The sequence below is a fragment of the Amyelois transitella genome, chromosome 20 (genome assembly GCF_032362555.1).
Source record: "Amyelois transitella isolate CPQ chromosome 20, ilAmyTran1.1, whole genome shotgun sequence".
Lineage (NCBI taxonomy): Eukaryota > Metazoa > Arthropoda > Insecta > Lepidoptera > Pyralidae > Amyelois > Amyelois transitella.
In genome coordinates, this window is record NC_083523.1 from 4283371 (window position 1) to 4305266 (window position 21896).

The 21896-nt window shown below is 33.8% G+C and overlaps 1 protein-coding gene across 1 annotated transcript in view; it reads left to right on the forward strand.

The window, feature by feature from the left end:
* Nucleotides 1–9215: 9215 nt before the first annotated feature.
* Nucleotides 9216–21896, forward strand: part of LOC106131644 (semaphorin-5A) — a 41255-nt gene continuing 28574 nt past the window's right edge. The window contains exons 1-3 of the mRNA XM_013330805.2: nt 9216–9642; nt 17028–17135; nt 20280–20382. Of these exons, the coding sequence (XP_013186259.2) occupies nt 17036–17135; nt 20280–20382 (203 nt within the window). The 5' untranslated portion in view covers nt 9216–9642; nt 17028–17035. The remainder of the gene's footprint in view (nt 9643–17027; nt 17136–20279; nt 20383–21896) is intronic.

Consider the following 21896-nt stretch of genomic DNA (forward strand, 5'->3'; position numbering starts at 1 on the left):
CTATTTATATATTTATTGGATAGATATGTGAACAAGACTATTACCATTTTCAATGTCCAAGATTAAATAAGTATAATTTTAATTAAATAAAATTATTTTTGGCAACCTCATCAGTAAATGAGAATTTAACTATGTACTAAATATATAACACTTTCACAAAACGCATTAGATTTATTACAAGTACACGTAAGAAAAATTCATTCGAATGATGATGATCTCGATGTTTTTGGAGTGGATAATAACTATAAATTTGGTCCATTATAATGGTCATATCACGAACATAATTTAAATCTAAGGGTCATTTAAATAACTTTCAAATTCAAAATAATGGCATCCATTTTGGAAACTTATTAATTCGCTTTGCCTATGAAAAAATTAATAAAATATATTTTAAAAACTTCTTTGTATTTAAACCTACTCTATAAATTGAGACAGTTATATGTAACTTAGCCGGGATGATCTTAAAGATTATAGTTCTGTATTTTTTTTTCTAAAACGTTGTGTATGCACATCGTAAAAAATACTGGCTGAATTGAGAACCTTTTTCCTTTTTTAAATCGGTTAATTAGATTTATTTGCAATAAGGTCCATCCGTTAGGCCACGGGCTAGCAACTGGTCACTTTATCTGAATCCCAATTCAGCTTAATTGGCCTTCGAATCTTCTGTCCATTGACTCTTCTACCCTGTAAGGGATAAATAGTTGTTATACTTATAAAGTAGTCCGTATAATGAGTACCTACACATATTTACATACACAAATGATTGCAGATTATAAATAAAATTTGACTCATTTTAATTCATATTTACAACCAATTAAAATTCCCCATAGTGGTCAGTAGTCATAATCACATAATTATTTTTAATTTATCATATTTAGGCGCCGTTTTAACGATATGCTCCACACAGTATAAAATATTTAATGAGCTACTGGACACGAGACGCCATGCCAGCGTGATATGGTAACCTCGCTACTTTCTATTACCAATTAAAACCAACATACTCTGAACCAAAATTAAGGATTACCACAAACATATTATCACTGATAGGCTACGTCCAGCCGTATGGTTTAATCGTTGAATTGAGATTCAAAAAGAGACAGGTTGTCGACCCATCACTTAAAAAATAATCCGAAGAAGCATTTAAGTACACACTTAATTAGTTGCATATAAAAAGCAAATATGTAATTGATCTCATGAATTAAATTCTGCACTTTGGCTAATAAAATCATATCGTCTTGAATGTGAGATAATAGTTTGTAGGATAATATCTGCGAACCTTCGTTCTTTTTATTTCATTTAAAAAAAAAATTAGGTACATGCGATTGTTACCCAGCTGGGAAGTGAGAGATAATTTGTTTGACCGTGACTCTTGAAGTAAATTACTTGTATGTTTCCGTTCACTAATTGATTTCATATAACCAGTTCAGTAACAAGAAATATTAAAACATACGTTCCCGTGGGATTCTCAATAAACGACGTGCGGGAAGGTCATGACGAACGTCCCTTGATCAAATCGGGGATGTTTTGGTAGAAGTTTGTGTCAAGAGTTCCCTAAACCGACCCGGAAAAGATCGATGTATGTGGATGACTTGAATGAAGAAGTATGCAAGGATCATGGCAAGTGGAATACATCTGTATTTGCGTACTCCTTCCGAAAATAGATGTGGATGTGATTTCAGACATTACATGGATGCATAGAATAGTAAATAAGTAATCTACATTCTTACCTACCAATACTCACCCGCCACCGGCTAAACGGTTGTGTTTGCAGTTAGACATGTTTTGAATTGTAAGGATGAATCGTAATCAATAGAAGAACATCATATAATAAAATGTGGTGTGGGTTGTAAATCACCATTGTTCAAAGTGCAGCTGTTGCACATTTCTTGTAAATTGTATACGAATATCGTAATTCCTACATTTCCTACTGATATTATTAATTTGAAAACTTATATAAGTACAGTACTCAAAGTACGCCCACGCCTAAATCAAAAATTCCGTTAATCTTCTTTCCCGTCAAGGGGGAGAAGACAATACCGAGACTAAAATAAAAAATATGTTAGTTTTCTAATTGACTTTTTTAATGAAATGAGTAACTGTACAATACTTTTTAAAAGTCCTTAATACCTACTTTTATATTAATTAAATTGAATCATTAAAATTATTCTTTTTCTGCCTGATTTTAGTCCCGGTTGCATCCTCACCAATCTGAAGAGTCGCACGGGTGTGCCTTTGACAGTGGATCCTGGATTGGGTGGATTAGGTTTTTACACGAAGCGACTCCCGTCTGACCTCCGCAACCTTTTGCAGGTAGACCTAACCCGTATTGGATCGATCATGGTTACACATCCAGTTGCCTGAATGTGCAGATTTCCTAACGATGTTTTCTTTCACCGTAAGAGATCGTTAAAATAATTCCCTTGCGATTAAAAAAAATATCTCGCTGCCTACCCAAATAAATTACAAGAAAACTATAATTCCATTGCCAAATAATTTACGAGTTTAGTTGAGACAGACGATAAATCTTTAGATTACAAAGACTGGCGACCTGTCGGCGTCCAAAATTGAGTACCTACGAGGAAATGGTTTTATTTTATTTAAATTTATTTCTACACCTACTTAACGATATGAATCACTTTAAAGCGAAATTGGTTGAAGCTTACCACACATCAGACCATTTATTAAGTAGTGGCACAGAACTATGATAACAAATAGCTACCTATGGATTCTTCAAGTTCACGGATTACTCGACCAATTTAAAAAAGTATCTCTATTTAGTTTGTGTGTGGGGCACGTGGAAAAAGTAAACTTCTTTCAAATTATATGACATTTCAAAGGTGCACTTTTTCGCACTCAAAAAGCAGAGGCCTATCGACATTTCTCACGACTTTTTTCGGTTCAGCTCAGTTAACGTAAATATACAATGGTCAGTAGAATTTAAATTTTCACTTGACCACCGATTCTCAACTTTACGATTAGTTTAAGGATCTTAAGTATATGGGTTAGGTTCCGCTGCAACGGTTGTGGCGGTCAGATTGGTCTCCCTCGGGCTGTAGGTATAAAACTGGCTTTTATTCAAGGAGGTGAGGATGTGAACGGAATTAACGCCAGAAGGAAGAATTTGTCTTTATGAAACTTGTTTGCAATATCATATCATACTGGTATACAGTAAGTCAAAATGAGATCATTGTTTACATTCTATGTTTGTTCTGCAGTTCCTGGTATATATCAGGCAAGCCATGCATGTTATCACAATCTTATGCTTGAGTACATTATTGTACATATGTTGTAGTCGCAAAACTGATAACAATATTATTGTTCGACGGCCTTGTTCGACGGCCTCGATTACTTTGCTAATTAAGAGGTTCAATTGCATTGGAAGACATTCTTTTAGATCCTGACAGAAGTATCAAAAGATTATAAGGTACGAGTATATTGTGGAATGACATAAAAATCAAACATGTATGATTTCTTCATTTTGAAAAATTTTATGGCTTTTATGAGTGATCCATCGAATCCAATTTATTCGGTACTTAATACGGATTATTCCTTACATAAAAATTTTATTTTACCATAGGTAATTCGCTTTAAAGTACTTCTCTATTAATAAGGTATGAATTCGTCAGATTCTAAACACACTGAAGGTTCCAAACCATCAATCAAATAGAATCCGTTGTTTTAAGTAGCCAATTAACTCCATCGGAAGAGGCACATAACGTCAATGCTATGTGAATGATGTGAATGCCATTCAACCAGAATCTAGGCTTCGGAATTTCTAGTTCGTGTACGTGACCCTATGTTTTCTATACTTTGATGCTAGAAAATGGCGAACGGATGTTGACTAACCGAGACAAACGCCTTTTAAAGTGGACGCAAAAACTAAATCTCCAATATCCTGTAGGTCATTGGACAAGTCGTATTTATTTAGTGGGGTAATTAGGTATCTACAAATTTTTTTTAGCGCCGCCTTTTATATTTTCATTAGAATTCCTGCTTTGGATCTTTTTGGGGGGTGACAGGACGGACGGACAGAAGAGGAGTGGTTGTAAGGTTTTTACTCGAACCGACTCCCGTCTTATTGATCACTGTAACTGCAGAGAAACATAAACCTAACTGGGCATTGTTTGCATTGTTTGTTTATTCATTCTTTCACCGTAAGAGCATCTTTTTGTTTTCAGACTAGGAAATCTATTACCAATAATTATGTTCTAGTTCTAAGCTATGCAGTTTTTAATTTTACTCTTCAATAATATGTTCGTGTGAGTTCTCCGTGACTTAACTATTGTACTGATGAGTTTTAACCTTTGGCTTTGCCTAGCATCACAATTAGAAGGCAGCCTTGGCTTCCCTCTTGTTGGAAATATACTATGCACGATGCAATGAGTATTTATATACAAGTCGTCAATGTTACTATACATAAAATTCTCAAAGATATCTTAAACAATTATTTCAACAATCAGTATTTTCAAACATTTGCCAGCATACATTCCAACTTTTAGTAGTTTTTTTTTTAATTTTATGGTCGATGACAGACTTTTTAACTGTAAACACATTCGTTATTTTGCAAACACATAAAGATTTGCTCTCTTTTCATGTTTGTAGTCAATAATGACTCAATTACTAAGTTTATTATATATCAGAATAAGCAGGTAATATTTAGGTAAGTACTTGTTTCTAAGAGTAATCTAAGACTTATTCTGTGTCATTATAGTCATAAGCAACAACGTTGCAACTGTTGCAGATGCAAAAATAGGTGCTTACATTTTTATCGTCGTCTCTGCGATAAACACAAAAGGCTGTTGTGTTCAAAACCGGCGCACGCGCTGAGTGACGACTGCCCACGTACAGTCCCGTTATTTATGAAGCTCACAAACCTGTCTGATTAGATTGGCGTTCTGGATCATTTCTATTTCGTGCGCTTTTTGTTCTTTTTTTGTATCATAATGTTAAAAGGAAAAAAAAAAACTATTTTTTGGGCTCTTAGTTAGTAAACTTCGTAATGAAAGGAGGGTTTGAAGGCCCTGATGGTGTGTATAATGATCACTTGATACACAAAGCAAAAGCACTGGAGGACTCCACATCCCATGATTATAAAATCATCCTCCTAACCGTAGTAAAACCGAGATAGGTTCTCTTGGACTCGTATCTCTTAACGTTCACTATAATTCATGTGGTCCCGTGGTCCATTTTTCGAAATTCTTCATTTTATTTTGTCCGATCTTCAAAGATTGTGGTTACTAATGGTACCTACCTTCTGTAATATTAGTTTTCGTTATTTTTATGACAATATAAAAAAAATCATAATTAAGCCATCAGCTGAACGTAGCCTTCATAAGATTGTTGGCTCTGTCTAAACTGTAAGGGATAAAGAAGTGTGTCAATATGCCTTATGAGTACATAGGTTTAAACAAAAGAACGTTAAAACCGAATGTTACAAGATCGTTAAACATTCTTATTAAAATGCGATGCGCATGATCGCCCATCGAAAACATAAATTTTGTTCCAACAAATTGGTCAGTGCCTCACAATTATCTCTCAATCTTATCGTATCAAAATGTCAGCCTCGTTGATTGTACTGAGCGCGAGACCTTGATATGGTTTTGAATGTTAAGTATACAGTAGTTAAGTACCTAAGTAATAAAGCTTGAATTCCTTTATGCCAGCAAATGACAATGACAATAAAAACCAATATCCTGAATACCTAAGTTTGCACATTTGTCTAAAAATGACGGAGTGATTTTAGAGACAGTTGCTGTTAGTTATAAACAAGAATTTCTTCCGCAACCTTGCGGGGAACCAAATCCTTGGGACATGGACAAGTGTGCTGTTCCCTAACATTATTTCCCTCATTGTGACAGCTTCGGTTTACTATGTAATTAATGATCGTATATGAAAACGCTGTAGCGTGGTTGGTTCCGCCGCTTCTGCTTCATATTTGCTTTGTTTAGTCTGATTGTTGTATCCTATTTAGAAATGACGTCATCAATTTCAAACGACCTACTTAAATCCAAAAAGTCATTGGTAGTTTTGAACTTGCGACAATCAAACGGCTACCACCAATGCTCACATTGATCGCAATGTCCCTCAAAACAATATACTTATATATAATCTAAGAAACATTTTAGAAATCCGTGTGCATGGGCCAGCGCCATACAGTCTGTTGTAAGTTCATAATCTAGGATAAGTTGACCGGTGCGTGATAAGATATGGATGTACCGTGTATGGCCCTGGCTGGCGGAACTCTGTAATCTAATCAGCACCAATAAAGTACCTACTACTTAGTTACCTAATAGCCACTCCTCATATCTCATTGTCGTCATCCATCCATAATAGAACCATAATATATTTTATTTATATCAGTTAGTTAAACGACAAAGCTAAGCTTCTTTAGGTAGAATTCCTCATCTGAAACCTAATAAAGAGTTAGAGCTGTTCTAATTTAACTCTTTAAATGAACTTTATCTAAACATTAACGACGATAGTCCCCGACTTCCAACGATGTTTGAAGCCGAAGTTTAAAAGAAGTATTGACACGTTAGTACAGACAAAAGAGACGATTTCATTTTCTATGGACCCACTGATAAAATAATAGTCACACAACTCAATAGTCATAAGACTCACATTTAGCTACATGTTTTAATTGGAATTGAGATGTTAAAATGACAAGGTACCAAACCTATTGTTTAAATGAAAAATCCTAACTTTGCCATCCTTTCTCGAGACTTTTACGATAAGCAGTGAAAAAAGTGAGATACTTTTCGCTATCGGAATAAGTAGGTTATATATTACGCTGAGCACCTTGAAAGCTGTCCAGACTACTATCATGGCGCCGCTCATTAATTAAAAATTTGTTAAAATGTGGCATGTTGCAAACAAGCCTAATCTTAAACTGATAACCCAGCCTTGATCGTTCCCTGTAAATTTTTGGACCACCGGCAAACGCATCACGTATCACACAGTATATTATTGATAAAATAGAGTTATCTACGAAATAGATACTAATTGCGAACTTATGTTTTTTATTGGAATTAGACCACCCAAATTTTGCCAAATTATTCAACTTTGTAAATCTCCCTATTTATTTGTACAGAGTTAAATGTAGCTCTGACCAAGGTCTGTTATCGACATACGATATGCCATCTTACATTAGTGTAAAACAAAGCCCTAGGTTGAGGTTGTGCTTGTGGCCATGTTCAGCTTTTATGCAAGGTTTAATTATTTTATAATCAATACTTTGCATAAATACTGTATGCTGTAAATAGTATATTAATTTGTTACATCGCAGAATTCAATATACAGGATATCAAAATTTATTATGGGTAAGTTAAGTACCTCAATTCTATGGTGCGTTTTATACTTAGAATTAAATTTAAATTTACGTTAGTAGGTAAACATCGGTTCATTACGTCAAGTGAAATAAAGGAAAGTCTTACAATTTATCTGCAGAGGGATTATAGTACACTAGTTGTGCCCGCGACTTTGTCCGCGTGAAATAGTTATTTTGGGTATCATTGAAGCTCTCAAGTATGAATAATTTTCCCCGTTTTTATTTTCACATTTTCCATTATTTCTTCGCTCAGTTACAGTGTGATAACTCGATAAATGGTAATTTAACACAAAAATAATTTTTCAATTCGTACCAGTAGTTTCTGAGATTAGCGCGTTCAAACAAACAAACTCATCAACTTTATAATATTAGTACCTATAGATTGAAATAATACTAGAAATTCTATTTATACTAACTCATTTTGACATGATAGTAAAAATATAGGATAGGAACCAAGCAGCCAACGCCAGCAATCATAATTTGCATACATTTGCAGGAATTCGATGTGTAGGCATTAAAAAATGTAAAACGTGCATAATTTTGCATATTTCATGAACCCACGTGGAAATATTTTAAAACACTAGGTATAGATGATTTTAATTTGATAAAATCCTTTGCTAATCATTTCTGGTAGGTATACTACGACTCCGAGTCGCATAAAGTGAAAGTTAGGGTTTAGTTTGATTAAACATCTCGGAACGCCCTCAAAATACCTACAACAAAGTATGAAACATTATATTGGATCGAAGATTCTTGATTCTGGAACAGTGAATAGTTGAAGAAGGAATTTTAATAGGTTTCTTTCATTTTATTGGCAGCATTTTAAATAATGGTCACTTTAGTTTAACTTGTAACAATTGCAAAGTAAAGACGATTAAAATTTTTGGACAAGATTTTGGGCTTTTGGATCTTGTCCACAAAATCTTACGAAACAACTAATGTAGGTACGTAATTCAATATATTTCCAATGTGTGAACAAATAAAATTACATAATTAGGTACAAAACAGCTCCCTGTGACCTGCGGCTTTGTTGTTTTTTTTTTTACAATAGTCAAGCAGGTAACCATAACTTCGTCGTCTTGCGGTCGGTGGCCCGTGGCCGCAAGGACGTTGGTGCGCGGGTGGAAGCGGTTTTCGACGACTTTTGGGCCAATAGGATCGCCCATATCGATGTTTGCGTGATTTGTTTGTGTACATACAAAATGAAGTACTGTGTTGCCTGTAATTATAATTACCCATTTTAAGACAAAAATCTACATGTGCCTGTACTAGGCCCCGTCTTTACATTTTAACAATATGAATAAGGCTACGAGAAAGAAATATTTAACTCCGAACTTATAATGTCAAATTGTATGTTATGAATGAATATTTAAAGTAGAGACAAGACATCTGGAAACGGTTTTATTTGTCATGTGGAAATAGTAATGCTCTAGGTAGGTAGGTATTTGACAAACCGTATAATTGTTACCTGACTGCTAATTTTATACCTTAATAAGTTTACTTATGTAAAAATAAATAAAACTCATAAACTTTTCATGTCTGTGATTCATGTGAATTAAATTCCGTTTCCCAATGAAAAAACATTACATACAAATCTGCATATAAGTAAGGTTCTTCAAAACAACTTTTTGGTGTTTATAAGTAAGTATGTGACCGTTTGATTTTTCATATGAGTGACTTGGTTCCATGGAATCTTTTCTTGGTGGAAACTTAATGTTGTTCTTCATTCAATTTTGGAAAAAATTAATAAATATGTACTCTGAGTGTATTTGTTTCTCTTACTTGATAAACAAGAAAAAAGTAAGTAGGTAGAAATGAAAAGTATTACTGGCAACATTAAAATTGCTGTCACTTCGCCCTGCCGCCCGCAGCTGCCGCTTCATTTTCTTTCATTCACGCACACTGATGCGTTAATCGTAGTAGTTGAACGTGTTCGGCTAAACTTTTTATTTTTTTCGTCTTGTGTTACGCCAAGCTCTAACCTTATACCACTTGATTTTCTACCCAGTTGCCCACCGCTTAGCTACAACTTGAAACTGAACATTTTATCAGACACTGTAGGTATATTTGTTGCAAAGTGTGAAGTGAAATCTCTGTCATCTAAAGTCCAGATGCTGCACCGAATGACAATAACCTCGGTTAGTGTCAACAAATCATAATAAACAGTGATCAGACGAGTTTGCTAGTGGTTTTGTATACAAAAAGTTATGTGATGAATAAAACAAAGCCCTAAACTGGATGTCTAGAAGGATAATGGGCTTCGTGCGATCTCAGAACTTGAATTTTGTTGCGACTTCACCCACATAACATTTATGGTAAGTAAAAAGTTTCAAGTTTTGTTTCGTAACTTACTGCTTTTTGAGGCGTCTGTAGAATATTGGCTCGTGCCTTTTTTGTATTAATTTGCCGATAATTATGAGTGATAATCTCCGTTCTGTGCTGAGAAACTTTAACAGAAATTAAAAATACAAATCCCAAATTATTTTAGTTCTTAGCGCGCCAAGCAAGCAGTGGGCGCCGATATTAACAAATACATAGCCTTCACTTATTTAATAGTGCCCACATTGTTACGAAATATGATTATTACAGATAAAACACCTTAATTAGAAGTTTCTCAGTGCTACAAAACTTGTGGAAGTATGTAGTTTGTTAATAAGAAACCTAGGTACCTACTTACCTAGTTAAGTTTAAGGTTTTAAAAATCTTACAGATTTTTTTTTATTATGTATCTTTAGGACCTTTCTTTAGTCTTTGAAATACATCTTTTTTGAGACATTCATATGATATGGTAATGCAATCAGTATTCAAATGCACAGGTGCATAGATCTTCTCTGTTATTTTCATAATTTAAATAATTTTAATTATTATGAAGGTACCTTTGCAGAAACATGACTTTGGTCATAGAAATAAAAAAAACAAAACTATGGAAACTTTGTTGGCAGGAGCCAAGAAACTTAACGTCTATGACTACTACCGACCTAGTTTTTAACCAAAAAGCACTTACTAAGAAGTTTTGCATTAAAACTCCTCATATAGTAGGGTAGAGAATGTGTAAAGTAATACAAACTACATAGCTTTTAAGTCAGTGGCTGAGAATCCATTAAGATTTATACTAGGTGAGTCTCACAAGGAAGATAAATCATTATATATTTTAAAATAATTAACAACACTCATCTTCAAAATCTGCATGTAATTACTTCATCATCACACGGAATTACAGTTTATGTTGCCTTAAAAATTCAAATGTCTGGAATTAATGTAAATTGCTGAGCATTGACTACAATGCCGAAGCAATCTGGCAGTGTTGCAATGCAATTTAGACGAGGCCAAACTAATCATTGATATTGCTGTGATTGTTGCCAATGGTGGCTATGAAGCACTTTCTTTTGTCTCGTGTGCTTTGTCGGATGACATTCATTAATAAGCATAATCATATCTTTAATGCATGCTGTGTGGATGCCGGCACTGCGATGTGTGGTTCCCTGCACTTTAGAATAGGGCTACTCCATAGCTTTTCCATGGATGTTGTATTAGGCGAATAAGGGAAAGGTTGATGAACTTACACAGTAGGTTAATTATTGTTTGAATATAAATTCCATCATTAAGCCATACAGCTAAATGTGGCCTTCTTTTCAAGACTTGGCTCTATCTACCTTGCGAGGGATATACAGTATATATATATGTGTTGAAACATGTTGTAGGTAGATACAATAAATAAGAGTCGAACACTATTTATTTATCTATTAGACTGCTCAGAGCTTCATTCTTTAAGGAATTTCCAGAAATAAATGTATGTGACAGTTTTTCTGTGTCTAATTTCATCAAAAAGCTTATTTATTATAAACAAAGATACAAGAAAAATATTCTTTATTATCATGTTTCAAATATTGTAATGTTGTTGGTATTGGCTCCTAGACAGTAGCCTTAGTTTTTAAACAGTATTATTTAGAGGTAGTATGTAACATTAGTTCTAGTAGTAACCAAGGTTGCAAAGGGCAGACACTACTAATGCTAATAGTAAATTAAAATAGAATTAATAATTTTAGCATTTTTTCTGCCAATCACGAGAACAAGAATTTTTTATTTTACGCAACTATTGAAACAAATACATATAGCTACTACAGAAATGGTTTTGCATAAGCCTAGTTAACTACTATATAAAATTGTTTACATGCAAATTATATTCATTAATGTAGGAATGCATTTATTGAGTGGGTGTAAGATCAACTGATACTTGAATACCTAGGGGCTTTAAGTTGTTGTCCCAGTGGCCGTCTGGGGTTTGTGTCGTAAGAACTAGGTACTCTACATTAGTGCCCTTGATTTGGTATTGATTCAAAGCTCTAACACCATAAAGCTCATTATCAAAGCCTTCCTCCTAATGTTTAAGGACAAAAAGTCTTTTGTTATCTCTTGTTATACTACTCCAATGGACCTTAAAGCTCTAGACAAAAGGCGACCATATTGCTATTCAAGTTCGTGAAAAAATCCCCAGCGGGGTAACATGGCTCGCACGATGACTTTTTTGTCGCGCGATAAAAACGGCGATATGCATATGCATTCGGTAGAAAAAGAATTACTGTAATGATAAAATGAAGATGCAGTAAAAATGTGTAACACAGTAATAAATTAATGCTTGGATAGTGTGCAAAATTTTAGTCTTGACGATTCGAACCTACGTCTATACCTCACTTTTCTTCTAACTTTTTGACATATACCTAACACAGAAATTGTTGTAACTTCACCTGTCCCGCTGTCTGTTTGTTACGATCGCTTGTACATAAATTATATTCTGGGGCGTTGTAAGTTGGGTGATAATACAATGTTAAGAGCTTGAGGCTGGTTAAATATAAATTGTTGGTCAGAACCTTTCTTTTAGTCTTAAGAAACTTTAGTTTACGTCGTTTTCTCAGCATTGCGATCTTGTAAAATCTTATACTAAACTCATCGTTCTACAGTAAAGGGTTTGTGGGTTTTGAGTATTTATTGACCTTGCATTGTGTGCGTGTGATGTATGGGTCTCATATCGCTCGGGTTGCGTGATGCGAACCAGTCCCACTCCGACACAGTGGGTTCATTGCTTGATATTCTGAGAAACAGGAGCTTGTTGTGCCCGCTGCACTCAGACGGCCTTTGTTTCCATTTGTTTACATAATAATAAATAGTTATGCCTCAGTGTGTACAAGCATACTGAAAGCCTACATGCGTTCAGGCACGTAGCCCTAAACGGTAACACTAAGTCGGACTTATCGGTACAATCGCGATAAAATTGACGGCCTCTGTGGCGCAGCGGTAGTACGCTTGCCTGTGACACCGGGGGTCCCGGGTTCGAATCCCGGCCAGGGCATGATGAGAAAAGAACTTTTTCTGATTGGCCTGGGTCTTGGATGTTTATCTATATAAGTATTTATTATAAAATATAGTATCGTTGAGTTAGTATCTCGTAACACAAGTGTCAAACTTACTTCGAGGCTAACTCAATCTGTGTAATTTGTCCCGTAAAAAAAAAAAAAAAAAAAAAAAAAAAAAAAAAAAAAAAAAAAAAAAAAAAAAAAAGTTGTTTACATGCGATATTTTCGCTTAATTTACTTGCCGACCTTAGATAAATTTACTTGTTTCGCAAACCCTCGCGTAGCTTGTGATATAAATTAAATTGTATTTTATTTATTTGTCCGTTTAAATCATTGAAGTATTTTTGTACCTATTAAATATTTTATACTAAATTAGTCTTCAATTAAGGAAATGTTGTCTGCCTTGTTATCTAGATAAAGGTACGTAAAATTGTAAATGTAAAATTTATCTCGTTGACTGTACTAGGTATTTTATTCCTATCCTACTTATATTATTAATGCGAATGTTTGTCAAGATGGGTGTGTGTGTTTGTTAGTCTTTCACACAAAAACTGTAGAACGGATTTTCATTAAACTTTGCAGTAATATAGCTAAAACATTGGAATAAAATAGTAAGTTAAAATTTATTTAGATATATGTACATTAACGAATTATAACTTGGTCGGTAGCATCTTAGCTATAAGCTATCACACGTGAATTTGCCTAATAGCTCTCCAACGACAAGTAATTTTTTACCCGACGGTAGATAATTACTAAAGCGTCTGTTATCTAAAGAGTTTCACTACCATGTGAGTAAACATATGTTATCAAACCAGGTCAATCGATTCAAGTCACCTATCAGTCGTAAACGACTTAAAATTATTTACTATGTACGTGTCGATATCTGGAAGTTATCAGGTACAAGTACTTAAAGGTTTACAATAACGTTTGCTTGAAATATACGAGTAGGTGTAGTAAGTAGTTAAAGTGACGCCGCGTTAAATTAGAAATCTCAATGGAAACACATTTCATAAACGAAAATTTAGTTTATGTTGTCTTGTTTAAAAATTGCAAATATACCCATTTCAAACAATATATGGACAAATTATACTGTTTGTCAATATATATTTAAACTTTAGAACCCTAATTCTTTCCTCGCTGTCGGTAAAATTAGAATTGCTCATTTTATTAAGACATTTTAGATGGAGAATTTTGTGCTTAAAAAAAATGTTGTCTACACGTTTTACGCTATGAACAATTCGTCTTAATAGGACTGATTTAATTTGAATACTCAATTGGAGGCAGAGGTTGATAAACCCCCTATATTGTTCGTTTATATATAATGGATAACATACATCTAGATAAGATTAAAGATAAACTAGTCATTCTGAGAGCTCGACTATATAAAGCCTAAAAAGAGCCTGTAACCCTATTAACCACGCCAGTAACTGATAGTTTTAAAATTTTTTGAAGCAATTTAAAAGAGGTGCAAAGTAACCAATTTACTTAAACGGTTTTTAAGTTTAATTTAAAGGGAACTTAACAACATAATTATCAGAACCTTGGTAGGTATATGGTACGATTGCAATGATTTTTTATCTTTATTTGTACGAACGATTAATATTTTTGTAAATATAGGTGTGATATAGTGTACGCCACGCCTAGGTACATGCTTGATTTGTGTTCGATAAAAAATTAAGACGGGTATGTTTGTTTGTTCGAAATTAACTCACTTGAAATGTAGGGCGGGCTAGTTGAGCCTACTTGAGTTATTTTCGAACGATAATTCAACATTCAGGAGGTTCTTATGTGAGGTGCATGTGTTTAAATCGAGAGTTAGCTCAGTCTATCTTATATGAAGTTTCCACCTAGATGTAGTATAATAATCGTAATAAATATTATATTGAACTTAATCGGAAAGTTAACCCTTTACTAAACATTGACTCATTTTTTATTTAGATAGAACTTCGCGCTATGGATGTTATAAGTTTTTGTATTATATCAAATAATAACCTAACCAAATTTTCTAAAAATTCGCTTCTATGACCGGGCCATAGAGATCCATACTGAGTAACTTTGTATGCGGTTGAGTGTACATTACATTGCGCATAGTTAATAGATAACCTGGATAATTTATGCTACACTAATATAATGTTCAGCATAAAACTACATTAAAATTGTTGAAAAAGAAAGTTAGCAAGAGTTGAAACAATTTGTTGATATTATTTATTTATTATGATTAAAGACAAACCAGTAACTAACAGACTTAAATTTATAATGAACCTACAGAGTTCATCTAGACATCATAACTGCGTGTGGTCCCGACGACAAGATGAAATGTTTATTATAATTTCATTACTTAATTGATACTTTATCGTACATTATTAACGAAGGAAGTTAACTTCGACCATGGTTGTATGACTTGTTCCCAGTTGTTCATGGCCAAGGGCATTTTGGTGAATGTAGATATTGAAAATTGTACTTATAGTAGTCCATTATATGCAGCAGCTTAAATTTAAAATACTGGGAAGGCATCAAACAATGAGCATAGAAAAAAGAATTAGACAGGATTATTTTTAAGGCAATAAGACTGAATAATCAGTGTCTTAATAGCTGGTGTGTGTTGAAGTTCTTGCATGATTAAATCGCCCCGAATGTTATTGATGTATGAATCAATAACTAACTTGCAGGGTTAGAAGCTATGCGCTCATATAGAATGCTTGCTTTATTGCAATTGAAATGGAATAAGAATTGAATAATGCAATTTTATTACTTGCCATAACTATAAAATTTCCGAAATATTTGTAGTTAAGTAACGTCTATAATTACTCTCTTTTAACTGTTCTGAGATAACGGCAGGTGACATGCCGCAAGTCAATACTGGGGTCTTTAATGTGACGAGAAACCCCGGCGATGGCCTTTAAATGGTCGTCGTGCCTATTTACGGAATGTAGGAATAGGTCTCATCAATGCTCATTCCGTTTTGTTTTACCGCTAAAATTCCAGACCTAATACGAGAAGCTTCAATGAAATAATAATTCGATGTATGACATGAAGTTATTTTCCGTGAGGATCCCGACCCCATGACCCCAAAAATTCTGAACCTACATAGACATGCGCATGCAATTTTTAGGACCTGTGGTGGTTAGTAATATGAAACAATCTGACTCTCCAAGTACTGAGAAACTCCGCTGTAACCCACCCGGTCTCTTAATACGCCGAAGTTCCCGGCACGTTTTAATAATATAATCTCTTATCTCGTGGATGTTATAAGAGGCGAATAAGTGGAAAAGCACTTATACCTAGGGTTAGAACCATGATTAAAGCTTCTTTACCTTCTTTTTGCTTACTGTCTCCTCGATCGTTAGCAAAGGCGGCCCGTGGGCCTCTTCGAAAACGTTGCAACAGGGACAAACGCTAGAAATAAGAAAATCTGTCGGCACTACATACTTACTAAATACGAACCGATAATAAATGTTAAGTAAAATGTCATTATGAAATTCAATAGGTTATTTCAACCGGTAAAGTAGGTGTAAACATAGCTTCTAGTGTGAAATTCCCTCGTATTTCTCGCCGCAACCGCGGTTATAAGTAGCGATGTGGTTGCGTACGTGAATATTAAGTTTGCCATCAATATGCAATGCCTGTGGGAAAAATCGTAATTATAATTAACTGTTAATTATACATAGGCTCTTGGGGAACCATGATCCTGCGTTAGGTTAACCTTTAGGTTATATCTTATTTTATTTTATTGTTATTGTATTTTTGATTGATATTATTGGAAGAATTTGTTACAGTGAAGCTGTGGAATTGAAGGCTAGTTTTTGCTGAAGTAGCAAATATTTGAGATTTAAGATTGAAATTTTTATATTGTCGGAAGCTGAATAGCAAAATGCAATTAGGTGATTCAAATAGATAAAAATAATTAAGATTGCGTTTGATTTATGGCGGGAAATGACAGTTTAGTCGTATTTACTTATCATAATTTTTCCCTTACGCAAATTGGATCCGGTGCATTAAAGCTTGAATGTCTCATAAACTATGATTATTAAAAGCTGTATATTTAAAGCTACCTAGCAAAGGTTGACTTGGTATGAATTGCACGATAGCATTTTGGTTAACGTTTTCGTCCAAGTTAACTTGACCGCTAACAATAATGGTGACCCATGGTGACCAAAGTATGGAAAACAAAAATCATGTAAAACAAGTTTGACCCGCTTGACCAGAGATATGAGAGCTTCCCTAAGAAGTTATTTAGCTTCTGAAATGTGTAGTATTTCCTTATTCCTTTGTCAAAAAGAGGTACTTAGGTTCTTTTATTTGAATGTCTAACTTCATGTTTTTCATCTGTTATTATGTATTTGTTGCAGTTGTAAACATGCTGTGGCACATATACAGAGTCGCTGCCCTGGTTTTGCTCAGTGCTCTCAGCAAAGGAGAATTACCGGAAGATGACTTCAGGATAATACACAGACAAGGTAAATCTGCAGTAGAAAATGGCGCTATGACCGGTATATTAGGTATAAGTGGAAAAGTTTGAGAGTATGTTTATTAAAAACTTCTAATCATAATAAGATGAAACTTAGATCAATATAAAAATCTGACATCTTTCCACTTATTACGATCTATTCATACTGCTTTCTCTTCAAACAAGCTAGTCGATTAGTGTATACGATGAAACTTGATCTTAGAACATAGGATTTTTCATATTACAAATGCAATTTTATTAAAATTTGAAAACAAACTCAACGATATTTCTTATATAATAAAAACGTTAATAGATAAAGATCCATGACCAGGCCAATCAGGAAAAGGTCTATTTCCATCATGATCTGACCGGGGATCTAACCCGGGACTTTCGGTGCAGAGACGAGAATCCGACAACTGCGCCAAACAGACATTTTATCTTGTTTTACAATTTTCCCCGAAACGTAAGACAATCATGAATAATGTTAATTTTATTTTTACATTCGTTCTTTAGTCTTACACCATAAACAGTCATGGCATGGTCACGACTACCGACGCTCAATGCTTTTCCAAAACATTGAGTCGGACATAATACGACCTCGTTACCATATTTGTAGAAATCATTTATTTCTCATATTAATTAAATGTATCAACTGATCAAGGGTAACCGTGGGTATTGCACGATTGTATAAAACAGTGGATCACATAGGTATCTACTATTCTTGAAGCTACTTATAATTGCAATCAATTAATTTACTTACTTTGCTGAAATTTTATCTAAATACATATAATGTTTCATTTGAAAAAAAAAATATAAAGGTACATTTGTGTGAACTTAGCGTACATGGGATTCTTTAGCTGAGTAGAACTTCATTGAAACATTCTGCTCAACCTACGATCTTTTAAAATATGCTTTGTGTTAGAATATAATAGGTAGATAATAACAAAAATGTAAACACAATGTTTTTGCCTATTGAGTACAAATCGAGGAAGTGACGATATTACTTAAATAGTTTTAACTAAGTTGCATAGAAGGAATTTGTGCTGATAGGGAGCAATGTTGTAAATGTTGTAATCACATTTTCAGCCCGAACTATTCCACCAACGTAATTTGTCGAATAATTTACATTACAAATAAACAAGCTTTGGTGTTCTTTCATGTTCAAAGGTACATGATATTTAAGAAAAAATCTGGTAATAACAAAAATTTAACAGATCGGAATATACCTATATTTTTTTCAGAGGGATATTTATTATATTGGCTTATAATCGATGCTTAAAACGTTCTTAGTTGTAATGTAAAGCTTAACTGCAACGTTATGTCATAATCCTTTCATACAAACTTATCTCGAAGTAATGTTGCTAAACACCACCGTTCTCTTAGGAAAAACAAAGATATGTATGAAAAGGATTACAATTATAAGACAATTTTTAAATGAGAATCAAGGTTTAAAGAAAGGCATCAGAAATACTTAGTTTGTGATGTCACCTTTTTTTTTTAAAATCATCGATGTACTACGCCTTTTGTTTAAACTATTTTATGGGGTTAGCATCCAAACAATCGTTTTGAACCCAGAATGTCTCGTTAATCTTATCTATAAACAAGTTCCTTCCTTTGAAAGTAGCAGTGAAATCATTTGACTCTGGTTGACTAAATAAATAAGTATCTCTCGACTCGGGCTCTTGCAATGGTAAGATAACATTTATCAATGTGATGATAAATCAATGTGTTACGCCTATAGTTTTATCGAAAAGACAGATATGCGTTACTTTTGCAAGTACACTCATGCTTAGGATAAGATATTCCACCTTATTATACAGTTTCACTAATATTAACGAAATTAGTACTTACCAAGCAGTATTTTAACTTTGTAATTTGTTTTACTTATTTATACTCCAATCAGTTTAAGGTTTTACGTTCAGCAATTACCACATACGTTTATGAACGTAGTTGAGAATTAATTAACAATCATAAAGACATTAAATATTTACCGCAAAATGGCCGTTGAACAATATTGTAATGTTTGCCCAGCTAACAAAAAGTTTGCTCAGGGCGTCCGTCTGAGCTTTAAAAACATATTCGTATAAGTGACATCGGGTTTTCAAGAAATGACAGTGAAATGCAAATTTTGAGCGCGTGTGCAATAAAGGAGAACTTATTACTTTTCTTATTAATTTTACATTACGAGAGATGCTTTTCAGTTGCATACTTCCATTATTATAATTTGAAGTTTTTGTTACTATGTCAATTATCATACTCAGTTTTTAAATTGTGGTCTAAATGAAATTACTTTGTATTCGCTTTATCTCATGGAAAAACTTTCTTTATAAAATCGGTAATACTAAAAGAAATATTTACTTAACGCTGCTTGGCGTGCTGAGGAATTAAAAAAAAGTAATTACGGAGATATGATAATGAGACGTAGAAAGTTAAGAGATTGTAAACACTTATGGAAGAATCCTCAGTAAAATCGATTTGTTTGGGTTACCCTAAGTGTTTATAGTTAAAGCAATTTTCGCTTTCCTTTTTTATGTTTTACAAAAAACTTGTTCTTGCAAAGACAATACTAGCTCACTTAAATCTGCAATTAATTGAAAAACTAATCATCGAATTAAACCTTTTTGTGGCGCCAGTTGTCATAAACAAAGCATCTGTAGAAATGCATAATAACAAGCGGCATTCAGAATGTATACAAGCCTTTGTTTCTATGAGAATTGGTTACTTCCTAATAAGTACGTGATAACTAAGTGTTATTTCCCTATAAATAATAGTTTACTACAATAAGTAGAGTTTGAGCTATGAAACAACAGAGCTCAGAATGTATTCGTGAACACACCCAGATGATGCAGAAATCTTTTAGCTACTACCGAAAATCAAAATATAAATAACTGACAACTCAATGGGTTCCAGAAGGGTGTAGACCTAGAGCAAGACCTCAGAGGAGATGGTGGTAATTTCATCGAATTTTCCCCAGTCAATGTCAAATTATGCTTTTAATAATAAATGGAAAGAGCAAAGGCAGACACTTGCTCAGAAATGGACACAAAAAAAAGCAAAGATACTTCCACTAATCATATAGCCATAATAATATGTATCCAATGTAATAATTTCACTCGTCTACATGTAATTACAATAATATTTCTCGTTTTTACAGATCTGTTGGAGACAAACACCGACGTTTTCGAGGATAACACCAGCATATCATTCTCGCAACTGTCTTTCGACGTTGCGCGGGACCAAGTCATTGTGGGCGCGAGGTGAGTGCCTTCACACAAAATAATTACATCGTGGATGTACATCGTATACGCGGCAGGCATGGAAAGTAGTACTCTGTATTCTGGGGTATCAATAACCTGATTATACTGTTCTTGAACAGAATACGAAATCATATTTGTTTAAGAACATCTGTAAATTTTACAGATGTTACGTTTGACATAAGCATGAGCTTAGTATATTTTTTGAATATTAAATTCTCGAAATTCTTATAAGTGCCTCGAGAATGTAACATATTGCATGTGACACTTCTGTACTAATTTTCTTTTGTGGTGTAGCTATTTATATCTCCAGCTCGGTGTTTTGTAATATAGGTATGGCAGAACTACTTCCCTTGTTTAAGGTTCTGTTTACTTTTCACATTTGGGGGGGAAGAATTTAGCTTATATTTGATAATACCAGAAAAAAAATTACACCCGCTAATTGAGGTTTTGGATCCACAGAAGTTAAGCACCGGAAAATGTATCAAAAATTTATATACTTACTGACTGAAATCCACCGTCTATGGTTTTTGGCTATGCATTTTATGGGACTGATAAAATGAAAGCAAACCGAACAGGTTTAAAATATGCTGTTTTGTGTACAGTCGGCACATCCAACTAGTACATACAAATAAGTGACATCTATCTTTATCTGCGGCGCCATGCTACATAATAATATGCTCTTGACTGTACCTGTGTTGAGTAATGATGAAGTTGTTATTAAATACTTGTAGATGATGTACGAGAGCACTCGAATGCTCATTACTACCGCCTCGACGCGTATTGTATTTACTTTTACAGAAGTGTGGAAGGCGCTTTTGAATCAGGTTAAAGTCATAATAATCAGTTTATTGCACAATCATGATCATTATTTCGATCAATAATTATTATATTTCCATTTTAAAATCATTCGTATATTTCTTTTGCAATTTGTTAACTTAATTCCATAAGCGAAATGGGGTTTATTACTTACGATAAAGTTGGTTTATGTCTATAAAAAATCAGCTTTGCTTCCTTGATTGAAATTAAAATACAAAGTAGCCAGTCTTCCGTCAACATCTGCTTGTTTTATTACGTTAATGTTTACAAAGGCCACGTGATATGTAAGTAAATCATAAGTCATAAAAAAACGTCGTATGTAATCATAATAATTTTAATGGAGATAACAGTCGCAACGTCAGGGTTGTACAAGGACATTTTATAGGTACTTTGTTAAACTTGTTTTAGTAGTTTTTTTATAATTTTAAATAATACACGAGTAGTCCAGTATATTAAGAAAAATTATTTATTTTTAAGATTTGTTTTGATTAAAAGTAAAAGACGTAGGTAAATTGGATTGAACAGGTTCTTTTCGTCAATAGAAGGTAATCTATACAACACGAAGCGTGCACAGAAGAACCACTTTTACAAAATTACAGACCCTTTGTTTTTTGTTTCTATAAAATTCATATTACGCCTTTATTATATGAAAATTATTATATGTATCACATTTAACAAGGTTGCGTATGAAAAAAAAT